Source organism: Castor canadensis, chromosome 12 (assembly GCF_047511655.1).
Source record: "Castor canadensis chromosome 12, mCasCan1.hap1v2, whole genome shotgun sequence".
Lineage (NCBI taxonomy): Eukaryota > Metazoa > Chordata > Mammalia > Rodentia > Castoridae > Castor > Castor canadensis.
The window spans coordinates 62,430,858-62,458,496 of NC_133397.1; the positions used below are offsets into that span (position 1 = coordinate 62,430,858).

Below are 27,639 nucleotides of genomic sequence, written 5' to 3' on the forward strand. Positions count from 1 at the left end.
GATGGGCTCTAAGGACAGGCCCTTGGAGCTCTGGGTCACCAGATCCAGCCCAGAGATACTTGGCACATCCAGTCATGGCCATATTCATCCAGAGGTAGTGGCTTCCCAGCTGCCCCACCCCCTCTCCAATAGGACAACCAGGGACATCTTTCCTTCTCCTGTGAACCTACTCTTCTCAAGTCCCTGCCATGGCCTTCTCAGTGCCTACAATACAGGGACGGTGGGCTGGCCTCCCAGGACACACATTCTAGGGAAGAACTGGACAGGATGGACTGAGCATTGCTGATAGGAACACTGGTAGCCCCAGAAGCCCCATTCAGTGAGGCTAAAAGGCAGAGACCAGAGAGGCAAAGGAGGCAAGGGTGAGTCCCCACGGTTTATTATGGAAGCCTATAAAAGAATCACATTGAGTATTTCCAAAATCACAAAATGCACAACATTCATTTTTTTAATATGCAACATGTAATATTATATACAGATTAAAACCACATGACAGCCAAAACACTCACACGGCACCAGTTCATATCACAACAAAACACAAGTGCTTTTTCAATATTAAAACAACTGTGATAAAAACATATTAATATTTTGAACCATGTTTACAATAGAGAAAAATCCATATTTTACTAAATAACAAATATTTAACAGCAAAAACTTTATACTAAATATCTATTTTGAATTACAACAAAAATAGCACTTATAATAGTTTATAAAGACAGACACAAAATTATAACATTTAAGAAAAAAAAGTTTTGTGTATAAAATAATATTATAGTGTTCTGGGCAGGGTGGGGATGGTGCCCAGAACACAAACGCCAGCGCCAACATCAAAAGTGCTTCATTCTGCAAGCCCGTCAGGAGGAGTTTGTGGGGTTTTGTCTTTCGTGTCAAGTTACAATAGTTACCAATGGTGAGGAGACATCATCCATCTAATGCTACCACTATGAAACACACACGAGAACACAGGGATACCAAGACCACAACACAAATCGACAGAGCAGAGATGGAGGCTTTGCAACAGTGCAATCCTGACATCCGGGCAAGAGCTCTCCTCCCTCCTCCTCTGTTGCCTTTGAGACCCAGTGGGCCAAGTGATCCATCCTTCCTTCCTCTCTCCCAGGGATCCCCTCAGCTCTTCCTTCTCTACCTCTTCCCAGGCTGCCCTCCCTCGCCACCAAAGGAAGGCCACTGAGGCCTCCCAAGCCCTCCAGCCCCTTGCCCCTCATCAGGCCAGACTTACTGTAAGCTACTTAGTCTGAAACAGTTGGTTCAGGGCAAGTAGAACTGCTTAAAGGAAAAACGAACCTTCCAGACACTGGGCTTTTTTGTGTGTAACAAATTCTGGTGCACCATGCAGCTATTTTGAATTCTTTGATGAGTCTTTACACATTTCGGCTTGTTTTTCAGAATTGGAAAGGGGACATTGAGGTATTGTACTGATTTTTAAAAATTTTTCAAACTATTTTTGCCAGAACTGTTTGTTCTGCACTGTTTTAGTTGTGAAAAGGTAGGAAATACATGAAACATTCGGGAGTTGGTGGTTGTTGTGTGCCCCATTTCTGTAAAGTCCTCCTTTTCAGGGGGGAAATGTAGGGTCTGCCCACTGGTCACCATGGGGGGAACTGAGCTGCTCATGGTGGAGACAGTTGGGGGGTCCATCATGTGCTGAGTTATTGTGTGTGCTTTGGGTTTTCTTATAAAGAGAATCACTGCATTAATAACATTGAAATGAATAGAGAAACACAGAAAGCAAAGAAAAATCTGAAACCAGTCAAAATTGCTTAGAGACTCACCAAAGGCCCCCAAACCATTCAAAGGAGGCATCCCAAATCGCCAACACTGAAAATGCCAGGGGCAGGAGCTACTCCTCTTTCACCCAGTCATCCTGACTGGCCCATTTGCAACCAAATCACTTCTGACAAATCTCACATACATCCTGCTCTTGCTGCAGCCTCCCTCCTGCAGTGTCTCTGACCACATGTGGTCCGAGTCAGCTCTGAGGGAAAACTGTCTCTACCTCACCTCTCTCTTGCTTTCTTCTCTTCCCACACCCCTGAGCTGGGCTTATGCAAACAGTGGCATAGAAGTGGAAGGGGCTTCAAGGACACCTTTCCAAGGCTAAGGGCAACGGGGAAGGGTTAAGGAAGGGAAGACAGAGACCCTCAAGCCCCATCAGAAGAAAGAACCCGTATCCTTCCCCATCCTCACTAGTGGATTTGGGGGGGGATGGGGTAAATAGTGGCCCAGAAGGAAATTGTGACAACCTCTAAATCCACATGACCAAGGCTTTGACAGGACAGAAAGGTGGCAATGGGCCACTTCCCCATCTCCACCAGGGGACATCAGGTCCAGATGCTGGATTTCAGCCACTGAGGTTAAACCAAATCATTTGTCTGGAGCCCAGGAGGGCTGTTGAACCTTCTGCCAGGGTGGCTAGGTTTGACCAGAGACCCTCTCCTCTTCATTTGCCCAAATCCTGCAGGGGACAGCTGAGGGGAGGAGATGCTTGCTCCAGACCTCAGGATGGCCAAAATCAGTGAATAAATACAAGCTGGGAGGGAGAGGAGGTGGCCCACGAGCCAAGGGCCTCAGTTAGGTACATGTAGCAGGGAGTGGCCTGGCTCAGCGGTCGGTTCCCTCCTGAGGGTGAGACAGGGATGTCAGTGCACCTGCCCAGGGCCACCAGGGAATGTACTGGGGAACAGAGAACAAGTAGCAGCAATAGGTAATTTCAAATGTCCAAACTGGTGGAGCTGGGTAGGGGGTGCACTCCAAGCTAGTGGCAGCCCCTAGCCCACCCAGGTTGACTAATGTCAGATTACCCAGGATGCTGTTCTTCAGCAGCCACAGCATAAGGAGCACTGTCTAAGCAATGGCAGGAGGAGGTGACAAAGGCTAAAGAGAGTGCCTAAAGAGAGTGCCAAGAGGGTCCCTCTTTTCCTCTCTCCCCTGCACAACCACCTGACCACCAAGGAAAAGACAAGGGAAGGAAGCGATTGATCAGAAGGTCACAAGCACCACAAACACACACTGCAGCACAGGGACTGGCACTAACACTGTCTGGGCATGCAGAACCCCAGCCAGGCCCTTTCCCAGAAGCTGAGCTGGGGGAAGGTAGGGAGACTTGGAGAAAGCAGGAGCCAGGAGTAGGGGCTGCCTTTAGGAAGGACAGGGCCTTTTTGGCTTTGGGTAGGGTTTTCCAGGGAAGGGGGTCAGGGAGGGCAAGTATGGGGACTGCTTGTCCTCCCATTCCAGCCCCTCCCACACACAGGTTTCTACCTCTGTCACCCCACCCCTGCAGGGCTGGGCTGAGGTGGGGTGAGGATCTAGAGCTGCTACACTGTAGCGCTCAGCATGGCCTCTGTCTCCGGCAGAATCTTATTCTGGTTGGAGTCCAGGCCAAAGAACTTGACACTGAGGCCATCAACTGGATGCAGGACAGGGACCAAGGTGATGCGGGGGAAGGTCCGGGTGGCCAGCTCAAAGCGGCTGGTGCTGGCCAGCTCCACTGCCAGCACCTTCAGGAACAGCTTGGCCAGGTGCTTGCCCAGGCAGGTCCGGACGCCACCACCAAATGGGAGGTAATGGAAGCGACCGTCCTTATCTTCACTCCGCGCCTGGCTGAAGCGGTCAGGGTCGAACACAGTCACGTCTTTGAACACAGGGGCTGTGTCATGGGTATCCCGGATGCTGTACATGACACTCCAACCTTTGGGGATTTGGAAACCCTGGAAGAAGATGGGGTCCAAGGAGTGCATTGTGAGAACCAGAGGAGGATAGGAGAGGGTCCAGGACTGCCCACCTGCTTGTCCTCACCCTCAGGTGTTCAAGGCCTGCCTCTTCCTAGAGACACTCCCTGGTGTCCCCCAGATTGGTACATATCACATGTACCTTCACAATGTGACACTCAGGTTGGCTTTACCCCACTCTGCATTTGGGGCTCTGTCTCTCACACAAACTCCCTGAAATCAAGCACTGTTCCCCTAGCACACTGAGTTACCCAATGAGCGTCCTTCCCACAGATCATCCCAAACCCCAACACTCAGAGCTTTTGACCCCAGCCGCATGGGACCCAGCCTTACATCAAGCTCGAAGGTCTGCAGCACAGTGCGGTAGCCACCAGAGATGGGTGTGAAAAGACGCATGACCTCCTTGATAACACAGTCCAGGTAGCGAAGCCCACCAAGCATGTCAAGGCGTAGGGTGCCCTCGCAGGGACAGCCACCACTATGCAGGATGCCCTGGGCCCGCAGCTCCTCCCGCAGCTTCTCCAGTACTGCCGGATGCTTCAGCAGCTGCATTATGAGTGAGGTGCTGGCACTGGCCGTGGTAGCATAGGCTGCGAAGATCAGCTCCAGGGTCCCATCCTGCAGTGGCAGAGAAGAGAGGTGCTATTGGCCATCTGTGGCCAGCCAAGTAGGGTGGCCAGTGTCCCCAGGGCCCAGGGCCACTAGAGCTGGGTCCTGCCTGCTTCCTGCTGCCAGTTCTGTTCCTCTGAGCCTCCTGTGCTGGAGCCTTAGAGCCATTGTAGGTCAGAGGCACACTGCTGTAACCCAGGGGAGAATCACTAGCCTGTAAATTCCTTACTGATGGATTCCTAGCCAGATGGGCAGAGGTTGTAGGACAGAGCTTAAGGTGTCACTAACTGGAAAAGGCTAGGGTGGTAAAGGAGGAGAGGCCTGAATTAGATCTAGACTTCCCCTGGGACTGAGGCTTACTCAAGCAAGCTCCCCTCTGAGCCTGGCTTCCTGCAACTGGGAGCACAAAATGAACTGGGTCCGTGAGTCCGTGAACTTTTACGGGGAAGCTTCAAGGGGACAAAGAGTCAACACAAGCCACTAACATAGCCTGTTCAGAAGGCTAAGGACCAATTTTCAGCATCTTCTTAAACACGGTAAATATGACTAGGGGCAGGACTGAGCATGTGACACCTGGCCCACTGTGGGGATTTTGCTCACCCCAGGACTGTAGTGTGTACAGCCCAGCACTGCCTGATGGATGGACCAGAATGGGTGGCCCTAGGGAAAGCCCCAGAACACAGTGTGGGTGCCAGTGCTGCCCTCTGGAGGAGTTGCCCCCACCAACCTTCAGTTCCTGCATGGTCATCTCCTTCCCATGCTCCTTGCTGCTCTCGATGAGGATATCCAATGCGTCTGAGTAGTCCTTGCCCTGGGTGCACTGCAGCTTCTCCCTGATAGCCTTTTCCAGCCCCTTCTGTAGGATCTGCCGAGCCTGAATGCCCTGAGGGGAGATGCGGCTGTCAGCCCCCCACCTGGGGGTGGGTTCCCTTCTGAGTCTCAGGACTGCCAGGGACGGGACGACTCCAGCCTGTCCTCCCATTGACACTTCTCTCTTCTGCCCACACATCCAGTTAGCACCCCTCCCAGAGGGTGGGCTCCTGGGGGCCCCATCTCCTCTCTTTTCAGGCTCGGCTGCTTACCCGACGGTAGCCACTGAAGGGCAAGTCGACTGGGAGGGAGAAGACATTCTCCACAAACTGTTGGTAGACCTCAAAGAGGTGTCCGAGGTCCTCCTCAGGAATGCTGAAACCCAGGAGCACCCGGATGGCCATACGGAAGGTGAGCTTCTGTGCCTCCTGGTACACGTTGATGGCCTCAGGTTGGCTGCTCCAAGCACGCAGTGTGTCCTGGATCACCAGCTGGATCTTGGGCAAGTAGCTCTCCAAGGCCTCATGGCTGAAGACCTTAGAGAAGACCTGGAGGGCAGAGATGTAGGTGGTAAACCTGGATCCTAAGCTGATGTGGTCCACACTCTGCCTGGCAAGAGTGACTGTAGCCAGGAAGCACTCCCATCCTCAACCCTTCCCAGAAGTGTGTGTCCCCATGTAGTGGCAAAGTCCTGGGGACTGCACAGTTCAGCTGCTAACAAGTCTTGGGTGTGTGGCTCTCCCAACCTTGGGAACATGATAGGGAGTTGAATGGGATAGGAGCAGAGAGGCTGCCCTTTCCTTGAGAATCCAGGGCAGAACTGGAGCACAAGTGAATGCCTGGACAGGGAAGAGGCAGGGAAGCAGTAAATGGCTCCCTTCTGCTCCTCTGGTGGAAGGGCAAGACTAAGGCCAAGACTAAGGTAATACCACAAGGAATTTTGTTTCCTGGGAACCAAAATTATCTTCAGTCCCTGTGAAACATCTGTTGGGTAGTGATTTTAGGAATCTCGACAGCTGTGCCATTAAAATGTTTTTGGTGTGGCTAAGTCTGGAGGCAGGAGGATAGAGGCAATGGTTTTGTACTCCAAAAGATCACAAAGACAATCAGAAGTTCATTTTAATTCCCTGCATGCTCCAGAACCATCTTAAGTAGCCAAGGAACCCCTGATTCCACCTCCCCTGCCTTGCATCCTCCTGATTGGCTTGGCAGACCTCTGCCCCCCCCATCCCACGGCACATGTTTTTCACACTGCTGTCTTAGTGTACAGGGGAGGGAGAATATTGTTTATTTACTGACAGTCTGTGGGTCCCACTTATAACCAACAACCTCCATTTCCCCCTGGGTTCAGAACAGAAAGGGGGTGCCCCACTGGAACCAAGGAAAAGGTCATGAGGGAAGACAGAGGGGGGAGGGGCAGTGCAGAGGAGGAAGGTCCCCCCCACCCCATGCAAACCACACACACGCGCCTGCCCTCCCCTCCTGCCCCCCAAACACAACCGCCACACAAACTGTAAATGTGAGAATTTCCCCTGCAGTCAGCTCGAGGAGGAAAAGGTAACATTTTCCTGGCCTGGGCCCTGCATGGCTAATAGGAGGGCTGGTTTGCAGAAATAACAGTGCTGGCCCTTCAGTGGCCCAGCCAGGCTCGCACAATAGCACTTTCATTCTAAAATTCCCCGGTGGGCAGGGAGATGGAGGGAGGCCAGTGAGGGGCAGAGACGCCCACACTGCTCAGGGCCACTCTCCTACAAAAGAACAGCTGAAAGGTAGAAAGGCAAAAGGAGGTCCCCTAGGTCAGTTCAGGCCTGGAAGGGTCATTTATACCTTGCCCAGTTTCAGGGGGGGTCTTAGGGAATTTCCAGAGGGGCATTTCAGTTGCTACCTCCTGTCAAAGGTTTTGGATAAAGGCAGTGCTGGGTGCCTCGGCCCCTCATGCTGGTATCCTTAAGATTCCAGGCTCAGTCTCAGGTCAGGGGGTCTTGAGGAGTGGGAGTAAAAAGCTACCTACAGAGCCCAACACCAGCCAACCAGGGCCCTTACAAAATAGCAGAGGCCACAGGGTGAGCAGAAAATGGTGTGTAGGAGCTTGGCGGGCTTACTGGGCTGTGACCAGACCTCAGTGGGAAGCTGGTGGTAGGCAGGAGGGGCTTATGGTGGCCACGCTAGCCCAAAATCAATCATAGAGGGGTACTATCATAGAGGGTAGAAGATGACTAGGGCCCCAGTGTCAGGAGATGTGGACTCAAAGATGGGCAGAGACGACGCTCACAAAGACCAACCAAAGTCAAAGTCATTTTGGGCTCTAGAGTGGGGTGATGGGAAAAGATAGACTGAGGGCCCAGAAACCTGAGTTTTAACTGGGGATCATTCATCAACAATTGTGTCACTGTGGGTAAGTCATCCACCCCTAAGCCTCCGTTTCCTTGTCTGTAAAATGGTGAGGCTGAACCCAGTGACCTCTGGGATGCCTTTCAATCCACAGAGCACCTGAACACCTACATCCATTTGCTCCCAAGACGATGCAAAGCAGCCAGAACTCAGCAATGCTCAAGCCACCTGGAGAGTGCCTACCAGGCCCCCACTCTCCCATTACATCCTGCTTTACTATGGCCCAGGAGGGGCTATCCCAGGGCTTGCAAAGGGCTACTGCCACGGCCTCCACCCCACACTGAGGAGCGGTCATGCAGGACCACTGACAAGCCCTGCCTGCCCTACAGGTTACATTCACTGCGCCCTCTAGCGATGGCCGGCTGTATCACCTCTTCTGGCTCCAGGACAACCCAGGAAGATCCAGGGGGACCTGGGATTGAGCAACGACTCCAAGGCAGGGTGTCCATACTTGATTCTCAGGTGGGAATGAGTCCTGAGCAAGGCCAGGCACCCACTGCCACCCTACACCTGCAGGACCCTGGGGCTTGAGTCCTTGAAAAAAAATTAAGCCAGGACTAGGGTTCATGTCCAGACCAGCCTGACTAGCTGACACCCAGCAGGACACTGCCCCTCTGGGGCTCAGTTTCCCCACTGGTTTCATGAGGGATCCAGCTAGTAGTTTTGGAGTCTCTTTCCACTTGACTATTCCCTGATTCTTCCCCTGAAGTAGAGAAACTACCCAAAAGAGAACCCAAGCAAAGGCAAGTGTCAGGCACTCCAATCTTGGGGGGGGCGGGGCGGGGAGGGCTTTGCTCAGAGGTCACCAAGTCCATGCCTGGGCCACTAGCCCATGTTCCAGAGGCATCAGGGCCTCCCAGGCACTGGGAAGGCTCCAGGGCTTCATCCCTGGGCCTGTGCCCAGGATTAACAATGAGGGCACTTCCCAAAGCCAAGGCAACTCAGAAACCACCTCCCACCACAAAGGACAGGCAGGGGTGGAGGTGTTGGCCAGGGCAGAGGGAGGCCCAGGGCATGCTGGGTCTGAAGCCACTGCCTGCTGGGGTCAGGACACAGACACTCTGGGAAGGTGCCTGGGAGTGGCTCAGTGTGAAGAGAGGAAGGGTTCCAGCCCCCAGAGTTGCCTGCCCTGACCACAGTAGTCACAGGAGCCAGGGCTGCTTTGTTTCCCTCTGGGGCTTCCCTGGGAATTCCCAAAAGTGAGCCAAGAATGCCAGACAAAAGTCATTGGGAACTGGCCCAGGCCCAGGCAAAGCCCTGCAGAGGGAGCCACAGGTATGGACTTGGCACCAGGGTTGTTGTTGGGGGAGGGCAAGGGCCAAGGGTCTCCCAGTGTACCTGTGGAAGTGACAGGGGCAAGGGCAGGCAGGAGAATGGTCTTAAGGGATGTCCTTGAGTAACTCCCCAATCCCCATCCATTTCCCTAACACCATAGTAAACTCCAGAGCCCACATCCCTGTTTTCTCCCTCCCTCTAGACCAAGAGCCTATTCTGTGGCAAGAGTCTGGGGACACCACCCTGGCTTGTCAAAACTTAAATTCTCTGTAATTGTTCCTACAAATGTTTTCTCCCCACAACCAGGCCTCTTTGCCCCTCCTGTCTCTCATCCGGTGACACTGGGGAGGTGGGGTTTCTCTGCAAACTGCCACAGCCCCATGTGACCAGATAACCTCCCACTTGTCTGCTGGCAGCTGTGGATGGATGGACAAATGGATGGGCAGCAGCAGGAATGGGCACAGCCTCTGAGGGAACCCACTGCCCGACTAGTGACTCAGATTGGGAGGAATGGAAGAGGCTGCCCAGGAGAGGTGGGGGCCCAGGCAGGCCACCCAGCCAAGGCCAAGCCATCAGAGCCATGGCCTGTAGAGTGGAAAGAATAACAGAAGGCAGGCAGCTGTCCGCACAGGGGTGACGCCAAGGTGTGTACTTTATTCTCAAGCAAGGAGGAGGACAAGAAAGGACGTCATCCTCTCAGCTGATGGCATTTCCACTGGACGGAGGCTTCACCTTTGACTGAGAGGGGCAGACGCAGACATCCCACTCCCCAGCTTGTGCGTGTCCCTTCCCTGCAGCTGTGGGAGCAGAGTGCCCCTCTACTGCTCTAATGCTTCCACCTCCCCAACCAAAGCATGTGGTGGGGGAGGAGGCAGCACTGGCAAAAACCTGCTGAGCCCCCTAATCCACAAAGGGTTGCCCAGCTGCTCCTACCCTCTCCCAGTCACCACAAAACCACCCTTGGAAAGCTGAGCCCAGAATGGGGGGAGGGTCTTGCCAAGGTCACAGTGGAGGGCACCGCCTCCCACCACTTCAAACCCCAATGAAGCTGCTCTCTCTCAGGCTCTGAATTTATCTGAACCCCGAAGGGGCTAAGTTGCTTCTATGGCCCAAGTTGCTTCTAAGGGTAAGGCCAGCTGTTCTGACTTGTTGTCAGCATTTCTCAGGCCCCTGGAGCCCCTTCTTTTAAGCCTGAAGAACCCAAGATGAATACAATAGCTAGTACAGGGGGCTTAGGGCCAGAGCAGACCCCAGCTAAGCCTCCCCACTCTTAGCCAAGGTCACAGTTGCCTTCCAAGGCTGGGAGAGTGAACAAACACAGCAACACCACAGCCTTGGACCCCTCCTCACCTTGGGAGAAGAACACAGAAAGGAAGGAAAACAGGAGGAGGGGCCCCCACGCCCAGTCCTCCCACCAGCCTGCTGCCTGGCACAAGGGCAAGCAAAGGGAGAGAGGTCCACTCCCAGACACCCTGGTGACTGACTGTCAGCTTCCTCCCCCTGGTGACCTTCAGAGAGATCCACTCCTGCCTCCCTTCTTCCCCCAGCCTCCTCAGCAGCCCCTGGGTCCATCCTTTGGTGCTACAGTAACTGTTCGGTGGACTTTAGCTGGCAGAACAAAGGCTCTGTGCCTATGCCAAAGGCTCAGTCAGAGTTCCCAGTAGCTGCCTGGCCATACCACCCACCTTCCCATCTAATCAGCTTGGAGCTTCTGCCCTGAATTGAACCTGGCAGCCATGACTGTGCAGTCAGAGGCTGCACATTGGTACAAAGAATGGCCTCCTAGAGCCAAGTGTGGCCTGGCCTTTCCCAGGATCCTGAAACCATGGGTATTCTTGGTTCTGCCCTCCTGGCTGGGGCACCTCCTGGCCTCTACACCCCCCCATAAAGTCCAGGATGTGCTTGGTTTCTGAAAGAAGTGCAATGACCCTGAGCCTGACCTCTACCCCATTCCAGGATAGGGCCCAAAGGCCAAGTCAGTGAGGGAATGGCAGGTGATTAAGCAGGGCTTCTTGATCTCTACCTCTAAAACCTGTTCCCCAACCTCAGCTTCAGGCACAGACTGGGTAGGAAGGGCGAGAAGATGACTCCTGGGCTCCCCAGCCTCTCCAGTGCTAAATGAATCCCCTGAGATGGCCTCCAAGTTCCCTGAGAGTATCTCAGGGCCACTGTCTGGGGTGCATTGGAGCTGCTCGTCTCTTGGTGCAGAGAGCCAGCCTTATCTCCAAAAGAAAAGAGGACATACCCAATCCTGTTACATGGGCCTGGACATCTGAAGTTTCTAGAACTCTCCCCCCCAACCCCAACTGCTTCTCTATGTCTCTGACAACCCTCTTCCCAACCAGACATCACCAAGGCAATACCGCAGCCTCTCTACACACTCTATCAGTCACATGACCCCCTCCCAGAGGTGAAGGATACTAAAGAAAGAAGGAGGAAGTCTGAGGCTTGGCTTCCATAGGTGATGCTGTTAGACCAGGTGAGACTTTCTCTTGGCAACCCCACCCCTGCTGGCCTTAGACCACCAGGACATCCAGGGCAAACACCTGGAGTGTAGTGATGGCAATGAAGAGTCCCCTCCCTGCACATCTGGTCAGACCTCTCAGAGAAAGGGCGGATCATCACCCCAATGGAAACAGTGACACTTCTAGTACCCAGCCAGCCAAGGCCCCAGCACACCTGGGCCCCACTACCTGCACATACATCCTAACCAGGCTGGAGCCTGGCCCAGCAACCCTCTCTCCAGCCAGGTCCCTGACTACAGCATGAGCTGGATAAGGCAGTGTGCCTGGTACCCAGCAGCCCCTACCCTCAAGGCTCAGATCCAGAAGACCAGAAGATCTCTCCAAGCCAACATGGAAATTCAGAAATAAGGCCACTAAGTAAGTCCTCTCCTCTTATCCCTCCTGCCAGGCTCTACTTCTTTTTGAGGGGTGAGCCTCTGGGGGTTGAACTCATGTCCTCCCACTTGCTAGGCAGGCACTCTACCACTTGACTCATTTCACTAACACTTTTTGTGTTGGTTATTTTTGAGATAGGGTCTTACTTTATGCCTGGGTTGGACTAGACCTCATTTCCTCCTATTTGTGCTTCCTGGCATAGCTGGGATGACAGGCTCACAAAACCGTACCCAGCCATAAGTTGAGATGGGGTCTTGAGAACTTTTTTTTTTTTTGCCTAGACTGGTCTTGAACCCTGATCCTCTCCATCTCTACCTTCTGAGTAGCTAGGATCATAGGTTTTAGCCACCTATCCCAGCTCAGGGTCTACTTCTTGAGGGCAAGGTTCCTACTTCCCTGTACCTAACCCAAGGCCCTCTATGTAGTTCAGTTAACTTAAGTTCATGGATTAAGGAGACTCTGGGGAAAGGATCTTTTTGTCCAGCTCATGAGATCCACACACATCCCACACACATCCCACAAAGAAAGCATACAATACAGAAAGAGCCTCTGCATTCGTTTCCCATTCCTCTGTCAGAGGAATGGGAATTCTGGCAATTCTCCACCTCCAAGGACTTAGAGGGCCAGGTGTTCAAAAGAGGGAGACCATGGATCCATGCCTCATGTCCCCATTTTCTTGTCCCACCCCTGTCCCATCACCATTCTTCTCTCTTACTACACTATGTATTTGTCTAGCACTATTCATTTGGGCTGTCTCCTCACCTCCAAATGGACAAATAGGCCAAAACCTTGGGCCTTTCCATGCAGGCACTCCCTACCTGGCACCTGAGGGCTCCAGGCCAAGCCAGGTAGAAGGTGGGTGGGTCTCCAAGGCAACAGCCTTATCCCAAAGCCTGCTGCACCCCCAGGATTTCACACTCTGGTCCCTGGTCCTGGCCAAGCCTTCTTCCTCCCAGCACTGCATCCCCACCCCAGCCTTCAGCAGCCCCAAGTGGGCAGTACCTTTTCTTCACAGCCCTACCTGATTCAAGTCTCACTTAAGCTAGGCCCATGCCCCGGTCTAAATCAAAGCCTCTGTAAGAATGAAATGGGAAGCAACACATGGTTTGGATCTGGGTTCCTGACTTCACTCTTTGGAATGGGCCTCTGGTGGAATCCCAGAGACCATGGGAAAAATCACTGTCCAACGCATCTGAAAAGCCCCCTACAGCCCCCTCCCCTTCTCAAAACACAGCTTGGGGACACTGCATTAACTGCTTCCAGCTGAGTGAGGCAGATGGGAGAAACCTTTGGGAACTCCCTTTCCAGTTCCTGAAATACCTACGTTATCAGGGGATAGGTAAAGGGCACACACACCAGTTTCTCCTTTTGAGTTTTCCTTCTTTGTCTGCCAGGGAGAACTACTGCCCTTCACCGGCAGTTCAGAAAACATCGAATATTAGGGGGTGCGTCGGCGAGTACAGCACAATCCCTCACATTCGCCAAGACCACCTCGAACACAGACTTTGGTGGAGGAGGCTGTTCTTCCCTCCCCGCACATTGTCTCCCTCCCCTCCCCTGAGCTCCACCACTCCTCCAGGAGATGAGAGGCCCTCCTTCCTTTCCTTTAGGTTCCAAACCTGGGTGAGTCCTCTGACCCAATGGAAAAAACTGAGTGGAGGAGCCGGGCTGCCTCCCTTCTGGCGGCTTCAAGCCCGCAGGCCGGCGCCCCGCCCGCCAGCCGGCTCAGCTTTCGGGTTACTGCAGTTCAAACAGCACGTGCCGCCCGCGCTCCAAGCCGCTGCTGCGGCGGCCGCGGCGTAGCGCTGGGAGGGGGCGGGGAGGCTGGTTCCGAGCGCGCTGGCTTGCCTCCTCCGCCTCTTCCAGTCGCTAGGAAAATCCACAGGATAAACACCCACTTTCTCTTCCTCTTTAGAGGAGTGGTGGGTGTGATTTGATCCTCCGCGCGCGACTCGGCAGCTCTCCCACCTCTCGCCTTTTCCGCCACTGTCCAGCCGGCGAGCGCAAGGCCTCAAAGCTCACCGAACCGCCAACCTTTGCTCACAGGGTACCCCTTGCTCCCCCAGCACAGGCCTGCTTCGCCCTCAGCAACTTGTGGCTGGTGGTCCAGGTTTGAATGTAGAATGATTTGGCCTCGGAATTCCCAGAGGAAACCAGGCGAAAGGGGAACGCTAGCCAACTGTCCCGCCCCGCCCCCTTCTTTTTACAGTTCTGTAGAACACTGGAAGCACTGGCGTTGGCCACTCCAGACCTCGCACGTTCAAGCTTTGTCCAAACCACCCCCAAATCAGCCCCTGTGGAGTCTGGTGTTGCCTACCACGCAGTCCACCAGCAAGAGGGTGAATCCAGAGGAGGCCTAAGCAAGCCCTGGATTCGGGCTGGAAACCATCTAGGCAGTGCTCCTCGAGCATGATACGCAAAGCGGTGCACTCCCTCGGCTCTGTAAACTTCTTAACCCTGGGGGTCTGGTGCACGAAAGAAAAAGGTCAAATATCTTACCTTGCGCTTGTTACGGTGGATGTCGCCAATGGAGTTGGCCACCGTGTTGGGGCCAAGTAGCATGCGCGCGCTGCGCGGCCATTCGGTGCTCACGAGGTGATGCTCACCCATGAGAATCTTGCGCACGTTCTCTGCGCCCGTCACCCGAATCAGCGGCCGCCCCAGCAAGTGTGTCTTGAAGACGTTGCCATACTTCTCCCTCCGCGACGACTGGAAGCCGGAACCCTGCGGGAGCCACACAAGAGACCACTCTCAGGGCTCACAGACGGCGTTCGAGGCAGAGACCTGGGATCCAACCCTGGGCGCCGGGCACCTGCCCCTACCAACACACACAGACGCGCACGCAGGTTTTGTTTATCATGGCGTGCACAAGATCTGGGAAGTAGAGCCTAGAGAATAATATATAATGGAGGAGGCGGGAGGTCCAGGGGCACCCACGGCAGGCTGATTTTCATTAGTGATTTTCGGGGAAAAGGTATACCGGCTGGCTGGACCTGAAGCTAAAACCTCCGCGCCCCCCCCCCGCCCGCCCCCCACGCACTCGGGAGCCTCTTGGAATAAATATTTCCAGGCTCCAGGCCACGGGCTGGCGAGACCCCGCGGGGTGGCCGCAGGCCAAAGATTATTTATAGCGGTGAGCGATCCCGGCCCAGAGGCAGTCATTAGAGATGGGGGTTGGAGTTTCCTCTGTTCTCCGGTGTGGCCCGCACAGGGACCGGCGGGCCCTCCGAAGGCTTTTAGGGTGGGGTCATGGGCCAGATCCGCGACTTTCCTAAAGCATTTAGTCCTGGAAATTACTGAGACCGACTTTCGTCACCACCCAGAAGTTTGGAACAGGAGCGCGGCTGAAGGCGCTTCCCGCGGGGCGGGGAGGGACCGGGCGGGGCGACCCGCGCAGGTAACTGGATCCTCGGCGTCCGCGACCGAGGATTGCGGGGCCCCGGCCCCAGTCTTGCGCTTGAAAGACCAGAGGTGGCGGAGCCCGCAGTCCAAGGGTACCGGAAACCGAGGGGACCTCAGAGGGGCGGGGGTAGGGGCATCTTGCTCCCCTTTGACGTCTGCATTCACCACCCCAGCCCACGTTAACCCTTCTCCTACCAAAGCAGCACAAGGTGAAGAGAGGAGGGGCGCCACCTGTCCTCCCTTCTGCGGGTCTGCGGACATACGGGCCGGGTCATGGGCCCCCCCAGGGAACCACTCGGCTCCCCCTTTCCTGAATTGGTCCCCCTCCTCACTTTCCTTTCTTCCATGTAAAACTATTCTCCAGCTAGATGTGCACACACCCCAGCACAGCGAAAAGTGACTCTGCAGAACCAGGATTCCTAATCGCTTTTCCACATGCGCCTCCGGCCCCGGCGCGCGACAGGGAGCGAGCCGGGAACTCCCGCGCCGCCAAGAGGGGGGGCCGGGCCGCGGGGGACGTCGTCCCTCTCCAGGCTGAAGGGTCTACGAGAGCTCCCTCTTCTGTGATGCCATTGTAGAAGGCGCCTACTCCTTTAAGAAAAGTCAAGGCAGAGGTGGGATGCGAAGGGGTGGGGGAGACGGGGTTCCCTTTCTCCGTCTGCAATACTGTCTCCCTCGCTCTTTTCCTCTGTTTTTCTTTTCTTTCGACACAAAAGTTGGGTTGTGAATTTTCCAAGGTCGCCGCCGCCTTGCCCCCCACCCCCGCCTCTGATCTGCCTAACTATAATTAAAGTGCGTTTTTTGTGGCATTAATAAAGAGTTATTTGTCCGCCGTTTCCACGGTCTTCACAAAGAGGACTTTCATAGGGGCTGCCGCTCGGGCCGCGAGTCCAATTTATACAAAAATGTTGTATTTTTAGCCCTGGGCTCTGTTTAGATGGCGCTCAGTGGAAACGGAGAGCCCTTGGAGGTCCCCCCGTAAAATCTGATAAATGACTCCGAAAAAAATAACGCTGAGATTCAGAGGGCTTGCATTAACCCATTCAGCACTCCTCAACATGCACCCACTATCCCCCCATCCCTCCAGATCTGGTGCCCCAGGGCACATGGATGGGGAGGCGCAGGTCTCCTCCTTGCCAACTTCTGTGCGAGTTGGGCATAGACCTCTCCCTAGGGGCCCTAGTGAGATTTCGGAAAAAAGGTCAAGGGGACATGGGGGGGGGCGGGAAAAGGTCAGGAAACGGGACCGGGCCGGGGAGGGGGGGTGGGGGGGGTGGGGGGGTGGGTGGGCGGGTAACCAACAGGGGATCCCGCAGATCAGCTTTAACCAGGAGGGAGCCATTGCCCATGTGAGTTATTTTATTTTCTAAATTCTCGGCCAAAAGCCTAGACCACCCCCGCTGTTAACCCTTTAAAGCGTTCGGGCAAAGAAGAGGCTCTAGAGATTGCTTTGCGAGGGATAGTCCAATTGGTTAAAGTGAACCCCACCTCACGGGCGAACAATCCCCGAAAGAGATGGACCCGCTGCGCTGCGTGACACGGAAAGATCAGAGTGTAAAGGAACTTCGCATCCCCCTTTCCCGCCCCCGCTCCGCTGGCCTAGGGCCCGGCGGAGGGTGTGTGCGCGCGCACGGATCGCACGCGTCTGTTAATTTCAAGCCAAGCTTTCTCACTTCTAAACCCACAGGTCCCCGCGCTCACCTTTCACTTCACCTCTCCCGTGTCCAGGTTGTCTGTTTCAGGGTATCGAGGCTTCCCCTAGCGCCCATCAGCACCCACTGGACAAATATGCGTACACACAAACCCAAAAATACCTCCCATGGTTACCCAAAGGTACCCCCCACCAAGGAAAAACCGGTGTGCATCAAATTTCAAAAGCGATTGCCTATCATTGACCAAGTTAACGCCGTGTTAATCTGTTACTTACCTGGTTCTGGTCCTTAACGGCCTACCCACGTCACCACCAGCGGAGTGGGGTTGTGTGACATCTAACAACAAACACACTCTATGCATCTCCTGCACACTTTTCTGAAGTTTCTTTCTCCTGCTAAATTGTCCCTTCCCAGTTAGTAAATAGACCCGTTTCCCCGAAAGCTGAGAGCCCTCAGGTCTCTTTGCCTCTCGTTTTCCTTTAGGCTACCTTCTTCCTCTCCCACCACAAAACACACCCACTTGCGGGAACAGCGGGCCAAGGCAATTGTACCTGGTGCAGCCGGCTACACAGCAGGAATGCAGCCTTGGTCTTAAAGGGACAATTCAAGCTGTTATTAGTCCCCTTTCCTACTCTCCGGACTCAATTTTTGGCTCCCAGAGACACCGTTAAAGCCCAGGAAGCTGAGGGCGACTGGGGTGGAGGGTGGGGGGTGGGAACCTGGAATGCGAAAAGGAGGCAAAAAAGCAACCCAAGATCCGACGCCCCTTTGTACTCGCACTGAGCGAGGAGCCCCCAGGGTTCTTCATGCAGCCCAGCTCGGTCGCCAGCGACCAAGGCACGTCAATCTTGGAAGTCTCCTCTAGTCTGGGAATCCCTTTTAGCAGTCCTCGTAGTCCGGCGCGCCAGGCGCCTGTGGTGTCTGAGCCACTCGGCAGGCAGGCAAGGGAAACCCGGACGACGCGGGCTGCGAGAAGGGAAGGGGCGGGGCAGGGACCAGTGCTTTCAAGCTCCAGGCGCCCCCTGGTCCGCCCGCCGCTCGGTCGGCACCGCGCTCGCAGCTAGCGGACCCCGGAGAGCAGCAGAGCGTGCTCACCCTTACCTGTAGCAGCCAGTGGCCGGTCTCTCCGATGAGCGGGAAGCCCATGGAGCCCTTGGGGATGGGCAGCTTGCAGCTCTTGTCGCGGGTAGCAGCCCAGCGCAGCTGCCACAGCTGCTGCGAGACGGCCAGCAGCAGCGTCACGGACACCAGGCATGCGGCAAGGGTGGCCAGCGCCGACACCAGCTCCAAGCCCTCAAAAAGCATGTTGGCGGTCGCTGGGGGATTGGCTGTGCTGGCCGCGGCGGGGGAGGGGAGGGCCGAACCAGAGCGGCGGGGGAGGGGAGACTGCGGCCGGGGGTCCTGGCACCTCCAGCCAAAACTGGGAAGGAGGATGGGGCTGAGGGAAGGGAGTGGAGGCTGCGAGGGGAGCGGAGAGAGAGGAGGTGGGGAAAAAGATTGCTTAAAAGAAGAGAGGAGACACGAGGCCACTGGAGGTGTAACTTGTTTGTTTGTTTGTTTGTTTGTTCCTTTACAGCGGGCTTAGGGGCTGCTCAAAGGGTGATGAGATGAAGCCCTGAATCAAGCTGGTGGATTTGCTCTCCCCGCAACTATCACACTCGGAAAACTTTGGAAAACTTTATCCAGCAAGAGCCTCTCATAAGTCCCTTCCCCTGATCGAGGGGAAAAATTAAAAAATAAAAGAAGGGGAACAGAGAGCTAGCAGAAAGTGCGATCGGTTTGTCAAAAGTATTTCCCCCAAATTCCTATTTAAAAAAAAAAGGAAAAATTCTGAATTCAAAAATTCCAACGAACCCAGAAACTTTGGGGGCGAGGGAGAAGACTCCCCAGCTGACCGAGTCCCTGGGCTGCTCTGGGTGGCGCGCCCGAGCCCTGGAGCAGCCGCGGCACCTCGAGGCGGGCGCAGCGGACGAGGTGGCGAGGCGGGCGAGGCGGCCCGAGCGCTGGTGCGGAGTCGGCGGGCCTCGGCCGGGACGGGACGAAGCCGGTGACAGAGCCCCGGGCGGGCGCTGGGGCGGCGGCGGCGGCGGCGGCGGCGGCGGGCAGGCGGGCGGGAGAGCGGGAGGGGTGAGGCGGGGTGGGGTTGGGGGAGGAGGTGGAAAACCGGAGCCCGGCTATTGTATCAATTAAGAAAAGGCAGTCCGTCCCGGGACGCAGTCTCTCGGCTCTGGAGTTGCTGTTGGGGGAAGAAAGGGGAAGGGGGGGAAGAAAAGAAAAGAAGGCAAAAAGAATGAAAGAGGGGGAAAGCAGAAGGCAGGATTTCAGGGCTGGTGGTTTGAAAAGCGTCTCTCAATATGATTTGCGTCCAAAGCGAGGCGGTGCGTGTGTTTATATAGAGGCGGGAGGCTGCGCCGTGGGCGCCCCGCCATCAACCCCCCTCCGCGGGTTTACAAAGCCGGAGGCGTGGTGAGAGGCCCGGCCCGCGGTCGGAGCGTGTGAGCGCCCGCTGGCCTCCAGCCCCGCCCCGCCACCCCGCCGCCCGCCGCCCGCCGTCCGCCCGGGACCCACTTGTAGCCGCCGCTGGATCAAACTCAGTTCACCTCTCGCTTGCTCTTCCTTCTCGCCAGCGTCTCGCCGAGCCCAGCACCGTCACCTACAGACGGACGAGAGGAGACACGCGCGCGAACACACACACGCACACACACACACGGTGCGCACTCGCTTGGTGCCCGCTTGGCTGCTAGGCCACTTCCCTCCCACTTTTCCTCCCGGGTCCCTGGCCCCCTCCTCCTGCTTCAGGCAGTCCCGCGTGCGCCATAGTCCCCGCAACTGAGATCCCGGCCAGACTACCCTCTCAACTAGGGGGTCTCCAGGAGCCTCTTAAACCTGTGTTTAGGTTTCGGGGCCCCCATGCTGCGGGACCACGCGGGCTCCTACCTCGTATAGGAGGACCCCTTATTTGCTACTCCCAATACTTGCTAACCTGGGTCCCCATCCCTGATCCCTGAATCCCAAAAACCTTAGGTGCCAAGGTCCCCCTTCCCTCATACCCTACAGAGCCTGGAGGTTCCCCTATCCCCATGTGCGTCCGGGGCTGCCAATGCCGCAGCCCCTTCTCTCCGACACTTCTGAGGCACCCCCTTCCAACACACACATACACACACACACACACACACACACACACACACACACACTTCGTAGTCCATGTCCACCTCCCGCAGCGTCGGAGGAACCCCGATCCAGGCGAGTGTCTGACACCTGGGACAAAAGCGGCGGCCCCTGCACCCGGAGGCGGGTGGTACCGGGTACAAACGTTCATTGATACAAATGAGTAAATAAGCATGCCGGGTGAGCGCGGTCACCTTCTCAGCGCTGGCCGCAGAGGGTCCGGAGCGCTTGCTTCTGCTCTGTGAGATGTGCGTGTGGGCGGGGGCCGCACCTGTGTGTGCAGTCCTGCATCTGCCCTACGACTGTGGAGAGAGGTGGTTGTCTACAGGTTTTTGTGTTCTCTCTGGAGCTGTCTGTATGTCTGCACTCATGCATCTGTCTGCACCATGGCCTCTCCAGAGAGCCTGTGATGGAGCTGTGCACACCAACCCAGACAGACATCTGCCTGGCTAGTACGCGGCTCTCCCTTTCGCGTGCATCCTGTTTTCCTCAACATGCCTCTGCACTTTAGCACTCTCGGAGCAAAAGACTATAAACATCCCGCCTTTAGTTTAGGGTGGTGTGTGTATAAATGAAACTAGATTCCCCTCTAACACCTTCCCTGCACCCAGTACGGGTTCTGCTTTGGTGCTCAGTAGAAAAGAATGAGCGTGAGCGTCTAAGACGCTCGCTGCGCGTATGTGTTGTCCCTCGCTGAGTGAGCGCTTCTGAGGTTGAAGCGGCCAGCGGAGAGCTCAACGCTGGGCTGGTGCGGCAAGCGCTGGGTCATCTGGGCTCTCACTCTCTGCCCTGTAACCCCACCTGGTGGACAGCTCTAGTACTACAGGTCCAGAGGAAGCAATTCCTGCTTTCCCTTCCCTAATTGACTTTCCTAATGGATGACAAGGGCCTACGTGCAGGTTCTCACAAAAGTGCCGTCAGACTCCCCACCCCCAGGGCACTTAGGACTGGGACACCCACGAAATCCTTGTGAGAACCAATGTGACTCCAGAGATAGAAAGCTAGGGAGCACCCTCCTGGGAGATTTTTCAGGACTGTCAAATCTGGCAGTGGCCACAGGGAGCCATGAGGCCAGCACTACTCCATTCCCTATCAGAGGATAGTACTGGGGTAAAACTGGGCTGGGGGAGGTTGTTGAGGTCGTGATGTCTTGAAGAACTCTGAGAATCTAGCCAGATTCCCAGTATTATTAGCACAGAGGTGGTGAAATAAACAAGATGACCCTGGGGAACCCATTGGTGGATGGACATGGACATGATGGGACAGAAATCCAAATAGATGCATGGGCAGATACGGAGCACATGCAAGAGAACATATACATAGAGGTCTGCTGTCACAGAGCCAGGAAACACCCACCTCCTGACCACCAACCCAAGAGTCCATTGAGGATCAGAAGTCCCCACACACTCCATTTGCTTTCCCCTCACTCCCTTTCCCCTGGATGGCTTTGGTACCCTTTCATCCTCCCCTACCTGGTCTCTCTTCCTGTTCACTTGTAGAGTGGGAGTGGGGACAGGGGCATGGAGAAAAATTCTAGGTCCTTCTTACTGTCCAGCTATCAAGTGGGGTCCTGAGGAATATCCACAGAGACACACAGTCCTATAGCAATAGATGCTGTTTCCTACTAGGAACCATCTCTCTGTTCAAGTTGTAAATAGTACTGAGGAAAAAAGAAGAGGAGAGCCATGCTGCTTTAACTCTGTAAGACTGCCTGGAGGAGGTTGTACAGTGTGGGAACGCTGAGACTGTGGAGCAGGTTGTTAAGAGAGTGGTTGGAGTCAAGCATGTTGGTGCACATCTGTAATCCTAGCACTCGGGAGGCTGAGGCAAGAGGACGTGGAGTTGAAAACCAACCTGGGCTACACAGTGAGTTTAAGGCTAGCCTGGGCTACATAGTTGGACCCTGTTTTCAAAACAAACAAACAAAAAGGTGGCTGGGACAGAGGAAGGCCAGTAGTCAGTCAGATCCTATCAGAGACACTATTTGGGCAGCCTGAGGTGGACTTCTGACGCCCAGTCTGAAGCCTAATCCAGACCTCAGTCTGATCTATAACCCTGTCCTAAAACAGACTCCTGAATTAATCCCAGACTGACCTTTAACCCTGGTCACAGACTGACCCTGTTCCTGACTCAATCCCACTACTAGCAAGCATCACTCAGGCCCCAGCCCTGCATAGATTGCCCCAAACCTGGGGCTCAACTCAAGCCACAAGATTCTGAGAGCAGGAATAGGCTCTAGGTCAGAATATTTCTTGCATTCTGATCTTAAAATGATCTGCCTGCTCTCGGTGAGCATCCCCTTCCCTCCAGGATGGCTGTAGGTAATCACAGGAACTCCTGGACACTGCCCCTTCCCAAGCAACCCTTTGTCTAGCCCATGACACACCCCAGGGCTTGCAGTGTCTCTGTAGCCCTCCTAGCACTTTGAAATCAGTGAGAACAGACTGGGACACCAGTCTGGGATGCTGGTTCAAAGTTAGTTCTGCTTGGATGAAATTCACATCCAAGCAGAAGATGCTGGGAGAATATGGAGGACAGACCTCAGGCACCATTGGGATATGCAAACCATGGACAAGGCACACCTCAGTGCTCAGAAAACTCTAGGGGAAGATTTGCCTGGAGTCCTACTCCTCATCAAGGCACAAAGCTGCCCAGGAGTGTTGTCTGTCCTGGGCCTTCTACACCCAAAGTGAGCACTTGTCCCCTTTCCAGTCCTTCTCATGTGTGCAGTCCAGTGCAGCCAACAAATCTCTTCATTTCACATCCACACGGCACTCTGAGGTATCACTGTTCTTAGATATCAGATTTAGATATCTCATCTTGTACTGACAAGAAAACTGGGACCAAGTCCCTCCTGCTCATCTCCATTGTTTGGTCCTGTTCCCTTTCCCACGAACCAGAACACATCCTGTGAGCTGTGAGACCCTTTGTTTAATGTCCATGCTGCTGACTTCTAAAGCCAACATCAGAAGAAATCTTTAATTTTATGCTCAATTTTGCATATTTTTGGCCCTGAATTTTTTCAGTTGCTTTTTATTCACTTTCTTTTTCTTAAAACTACCTTTCATTCCTCCAGCCAGAACCAAACAAAAAATGGGGGAAGCCCAGGATAAAAGTGAGGGCAGTCTCCCCAAGTGCCCAGAGTGCAAAGACTAGGCAGCAGTAGATAGGAAGCAGGACTGTGTACTCAGGGTCTACAGGGGTTTCACAAGGCTTCCTACTCACTGTGGGCAGTCTAGCCGGAAGGACAAAGTCCAGGATTCCATCTGAGTCTTCTCTATTCTCAGCCCTTTCCTGCTCTCTAGGACCTAGGCGTCCTTGGAAAATTCAGTGCTCAGCAACTCATTATCTCCCCCAGGGCCACAGGCTGGTCCCATTCCATTCTAAGGCCTCTCTATACCCTTTCTGACAGTGCTGAGGCCACTTGTCTACAAGTCCAGGACAGTAGATCCTTCACCATTGGAGCAGAAACGGAGAAACAAGGAGGATCCCTTGTCCCTGGGTCCTAGCTGTGAACCCAGATATTCCTCTCCAGGCCTGTTTCGCCTCCCTTCTCCCCCTCCACACCCTGGCTCCAGAATAGGCACCATAAGGCCGGCCATAACCCTCCAGTGCCCAGTCCTCAAGGACAGTTTAGAGGACATTCTCTGACTGTGCCCTGGCTATTGCAAGAGGGGCTGGACCCCTGATGTCTAGGTTGGATGTAAAAATCACCACAGTGCCCAAGATTCTGTCTTCCTGGCACCTGTGGGGCTAAACTCTCCTCCCCTGCAGCTTCAGGGGCTCTGAGGCTATTTAGAGAATCTACAGACCTTTTCAAAAGTACCTTCTGCCAGAAACCCACCCAGCCTACCACCTCTTTGGAGATGGAGTCTTGTCATTTGCAACACTACCAAATCCAAAGTCACATCCTCCTTCTATGAATTGAATTTATTCCTAAAAGCTTTCTAATCCCCATCTTCTCGCCCACCAGATACTTTCAATTCCATTTTTTTTAATGTTTTATTTTATAGATAACAATTACCGTCCAAAGGGCTCCAGGTGGCAGAGGGAGAAGCAGGCCTGGCCTGACTCACTTCCAGCCCTTCAGAAAGCCCCTTACCCACCCCTCTTCAACACTCTGAGAAGGGGGTAGTCCTTGGGAAAAAACTTTCCTGCTTTCTACTTTGCCTGAATATGGAGCAAGTCTCACCTCATATCTCATCTCAGAAATCTCAGCTGTAGACACTGGCCCCAGAAGGATTATTTTTTGTAAGAAATGAGAATCTCCCATCCTTCCCCAAAGTCCCCACACCCAGTCCTTCTCCTCCTACCCCACTCCCAACTCAGCCCAAAAGCAATCCAAAAAGAGACTTGCCAATGGAAGGTAGGAGGAACGCAGCTGACAGCTGTGTCCAAATCGGCACTGCCTGGAAAAGAGTAGCCTGCCCGGTGGCGATGGGACATCGGCAGTGCCCCAAGCTGGCTGAGGCTGGCAGGGACACTGCAGCAGCGATGGACCTCCCTCAGGCCCAGGGAGCCAAGAGCCCTTTATAGCCTGAAACCTGCCCTGGCACCGCCCCGTGGGCGGTTGCAACAAGGGCCTGCAACTAGGGGAGTCGCTAGGAGCTGGGAGGGCATCTGTCTCAGGACCCCAGGGCCAGGCCCCCACCCACAAGAATCTGGGATTCAACCTCCTGCCTCTCCAGGCAACTCTGTGTCCTGGTCTGTGTGTGAGGCAGTGTGTGTGTGTGAGTGTGTGTGTGCGCTCTTGCTTAAATGTCCATTCAAAGACCTCAGATCTCTTTCCCTCATCCCCTTTCTCTGGCAGTAACAGTTTTTGAAAGGATGGGGAGAGCAGTGTGTTTCTGCTCAGTTTATCAAATTACACTCAATGACAAAGGACTGAAGTGCATTTTCTTGAAGGCTTGACAATTGGGATCCAGGAAGAAAAAAGAACAGCACGACAGAGAACCCAGAGCTTCTGTGGAAGGTAAAACACCGTTGTGAAAGGCTGGGGATGTGGCTGGGTGGCTCTAAGCGAATTTGCCTTCATGTTGCTTGGTGTTAAAAACTGCTTCCCTCACTCTCCATCCAAGCTGCTAAAATCCCATGGATCCCAGAAATTGTGAGATTGTCGACTTTTAAAAGGAACACTGTTCATTATTGCATGAGCTGAATGAGACAAACTGGAGTATAGCCTTCTCCCTCCCTCCATGGCTCTCAGGGGTCCCAGGTCCCCTTCACAGCTCCCAGTGCCAGGGAAGCCTCCTCAGAGAGGTCACTCACAGAGGTACAGTGCCCTCTGTCCTCCCATGTGGCCTGTCCAGCTGTACCCCTCTCCTTAGGGTTACAGTTGGGATGGGAATAGGTTGGGCTTCTCCCTACTAATCAAAGTTCTGTAGTGCACTTGAACTTGGAGGATGGCTAGAAGGAGAAGGATGGATTGACTGACCTTTATGCCTGAAAGACAGTACTCAAGGAGTACTAGACTGCTCGTCTCAAAGGTTTCCATTCTTGGGGATGAAGGACAAGGCAGCTACCTAAGCCTCAGGTGCAGAAGGTAAGCCTAGGAGGAAAAATAGCCACTCATTCAGAGCTTGGAGACAGTGCCAGAAATAAGTCCACCATCCACCCTGTCTTCCCATCCATGCTGGCTTTTGTTCAGAGGCCTCCAGCAGGCAAGCCGGCCAACTGACTAGATCCTTTCTCAGAGCTAACCTGAAGGCCTAGTTAGCAGGGCTCTGTACTTCAAGTAAAAAACTCTACCAGCTCATTTCCTCTTGCCCATGACTCAACTCTTAAATATTCCCTCCTAGAAGGAGATGGAGAGGTGGAGTTCAGAGGCTGTGTGGTTGGCTACCTGAGCATTCCCCACCTTTCTTATCACACCTATACCTCAACCCAGCTTCAGGTTCACCTGAGACTTAGATGCTCCAACTTTATCTAGTTCCCTTCCCAGGCACTGGCATGGTGACCAAAAATAAGAGGAACCATTCCTAGAAAGAACTACCTCTTACCATTATTGTGGCACATGCCTGTGATCCCTCCAGGATTTTATCTGGTACCTACCCTGCAGGCCCTGAGAGGTTCTTAGAAGGACACCAGCTCCCTACCATATTCTGTCCACCAACATTACCCCAAAACTCTATGTTTCCTCAATCCAGATTCATTATGTGTTCTCTACTCCTGACCCCCACAAGATTACTACCCTGAGATCCTGCCTATGTGAGAATGTGGAGCACCTTGGGTGCTCCCTTTAGATCTTCCCTCCATTGGTTTCATTCCTTCCTCACTGTGCTGCTATTCCAAATTCACTCATTCTTCACACTTGCAAGCAGGCAGGTGACTGAGCAGCTGAGAAAAAGGGCTCTAGGGTGGTTTGAACCTACACTCAAATCTCCACAGACCTCAGTCTGGACCACAGTTGCTTCTCCAATGTGCAGAGTGGAGAAGAGGGGAAGAGCTGAGTCAGGGAAGACTGTTGGGGAACCATGGCAATAACTCAGGCAATAATGATAACAGTAGTAACAATAATGAATTAATAATAGCCCACACTTACCTATGTGCTGGGCCCTTTATGAAGTACTTCTCATGTACTGTTTTACAGCAACTCCAGGAGGGAGAACGCTGTTATCCTCAGTTTACAGGGGAAGAATCTGAGAAGTCATGAGGTTCAATGATTTGTCCAAGTGGCTCCATTTGCACTTTGGGGGCTGAAATACAATGTCCTCTAGAACTCAAATCAAGGGAATCTGCATTAGAGGCTGAGCCTGTAATCCAGCTCACTAAATGCTAAAGCCAGCTGTAGCAGTGAGGATAGAGAAAAGGGCACAAATTTCAGAAGGATTTAGAGTTGAAATCCAAAAGTGGACACATTTGACAACTGCAGTGGGAGGATGGGATGGGGTCCCCATCAGGGAACTGGGTACACGGTGACGAGATATCCTGAGCTGGGGATCTCAGAAGGATGCGGCTTGGAGGTAAGATGATGAGTTGGTTTGGGGCCAGAGTAGGTTCTGGGTGGTTATGGGTTATTCTGGTGTAGTTGTCTGGTGGTTGTTGGATATGTAGAGGTCTGGAGTATAGAAGACAGATCTGGCTGGAGAGGGAGATTTAGACCATCTGTGTTCAGTTGTTGATGGAAGACATAAGAGTGGAAAAGCCAGCACAGATAGAAAAGCAGGCTAGGATAGAGCCCAAGGAGCACCAAGACTTAAGGCAAACTGGAGGAAAGAATCTGTGAGACAGGGACTTCTTTCTTTGTCCAGATACACGTCCTAGTTAACTTCACTTAGAATCTCAAGTTCTCAGGGAACTCAGAGGTTAGCAATCTCAGCTCCTTCTCAACTGAGAGACCCTGACACATGCACACACAGAGGCATGTGCATCTGGACACACAATGCTTCCTGAACTGTGCACTCCCATTTGTAGGATTCTATAGGGAATCCTACATTTGCGCAGAAAGCCACCTATCTCACTTAGGCTTTTCTCTATACCAGGAAGTGGCATACATTCTTTTAGAAGTACCTCCTACATGGGTATGGGTCTCATTTGCCCCCAGACTGTGTCTTTTTCATCAGGGTGGAGCTCTCACATTGAAGGACATCCTGATGCACAGCCTTCTGTTTTATGCTCAGGGCTGAGATAGCAAGAGGATCTGTGGGAGCAGGGAGGTCAAAAGAGAGGGACCAAAACATAATA

The 27,639-nt window shown here is 53.8% G+C and overlaps 1 protein-coding gene and 2 long non-coding RNA genes across 4 annotated transcripts; 1 reads left to right on the top strand and 2 right to left on the bottom strand.

Moving 5' to 3' along the window:
- Positions 1 to 363: 363 nt before the first annotated feature.
- Positions 364 to 18,371, bottom strand: Cyp26b1 (cytochrome P450 family 26 subfamily B member 1). Of its 2 annotated transcripts, none has more exons than XM_020179353.2 (6): positions 17,890 to 18,371; positions 14,234 to 14,458; positions 5,441 to 5,716; positions 5,086 to 5,241; positions 4,083 to 4,367; positions 364 to 3,728 (listed from the first exon to the last, which is right to left on the bottom strand). In XM_020179353.2, exons 1-6 carry the CDS (start codon positions 18,091 to 18,093, stop codon positions 3,336 to 3,338), a joined length of 1,539 nt encoding a protein of 512 aa, XP_020034942.1. In that variant the 5' UTR covers positions 18,094 to 18,371; the 3' UTR covers positions 364 to 3,335. The 2 variants fall into 2 exon arrangements, with proteins under 2 accessions (XP_020034942.1, XP_073906061.1); XM_074049960.1 differs by lacking the exon at positions 17,890 to 18,371 and adding an exon at positions 15,332 to 16,298.
- LOC141414838 (uncharacterized) lies at positions 17,898 to 18,543 on the top strand. Its single transcript, XR_012439759.1, has 2 exons — positions 17,898 to 18,039; positions 18,365 to 18,543. It is a non-coding gene; the product is annotated as an uncharacterized lncRNA (long non-coding RNA).
- A 351-nt stretch (positions 18,544 to 18,894) lies between these two features.
- LOC141414839 (uncharacterized) lies at positions 18,895 to 27,301 on the bottom strand. The gene is made up of 3 exons (XR_012439760.1): positions 26,498 to 27,301; positions 19,357 to 25,504; positions 18,895 to 19,024 (listed from the first exon to the last, which is right to left on the bottom strand). It is a non-coding gene; the product is annotated as an uncharacterized lncRNA (long non-coding RNA).
- Between the last annotated feature and the right edge of the window lie 338 nt (positions 27,302 to 27,639).

Coding starts and splice junctions, on each gene's coding strand:
- Cyp26b1 (XM_020179353.2), bottom strand. CDS start 18,093: ATGCTTTTTGAGGGCTTGGAGCTGGTGTCGGCGCTGGCCACCCTTGCC. Junction 5,717..14,233: donor TCCACCGTAACAAGCGCAAG/GTAAGATATTTG, acceptor TCTGCCCTCCAG/GTCTTCTCTAAGGTCTTCAG. Junction 3,729..4,082: donor TGCAGACCTTCGAGCTTGAT/GTAAGGCTGGGT, acceptor ATCTTCTTCCAG/GGTTTCCAAATCCCCAAAGG.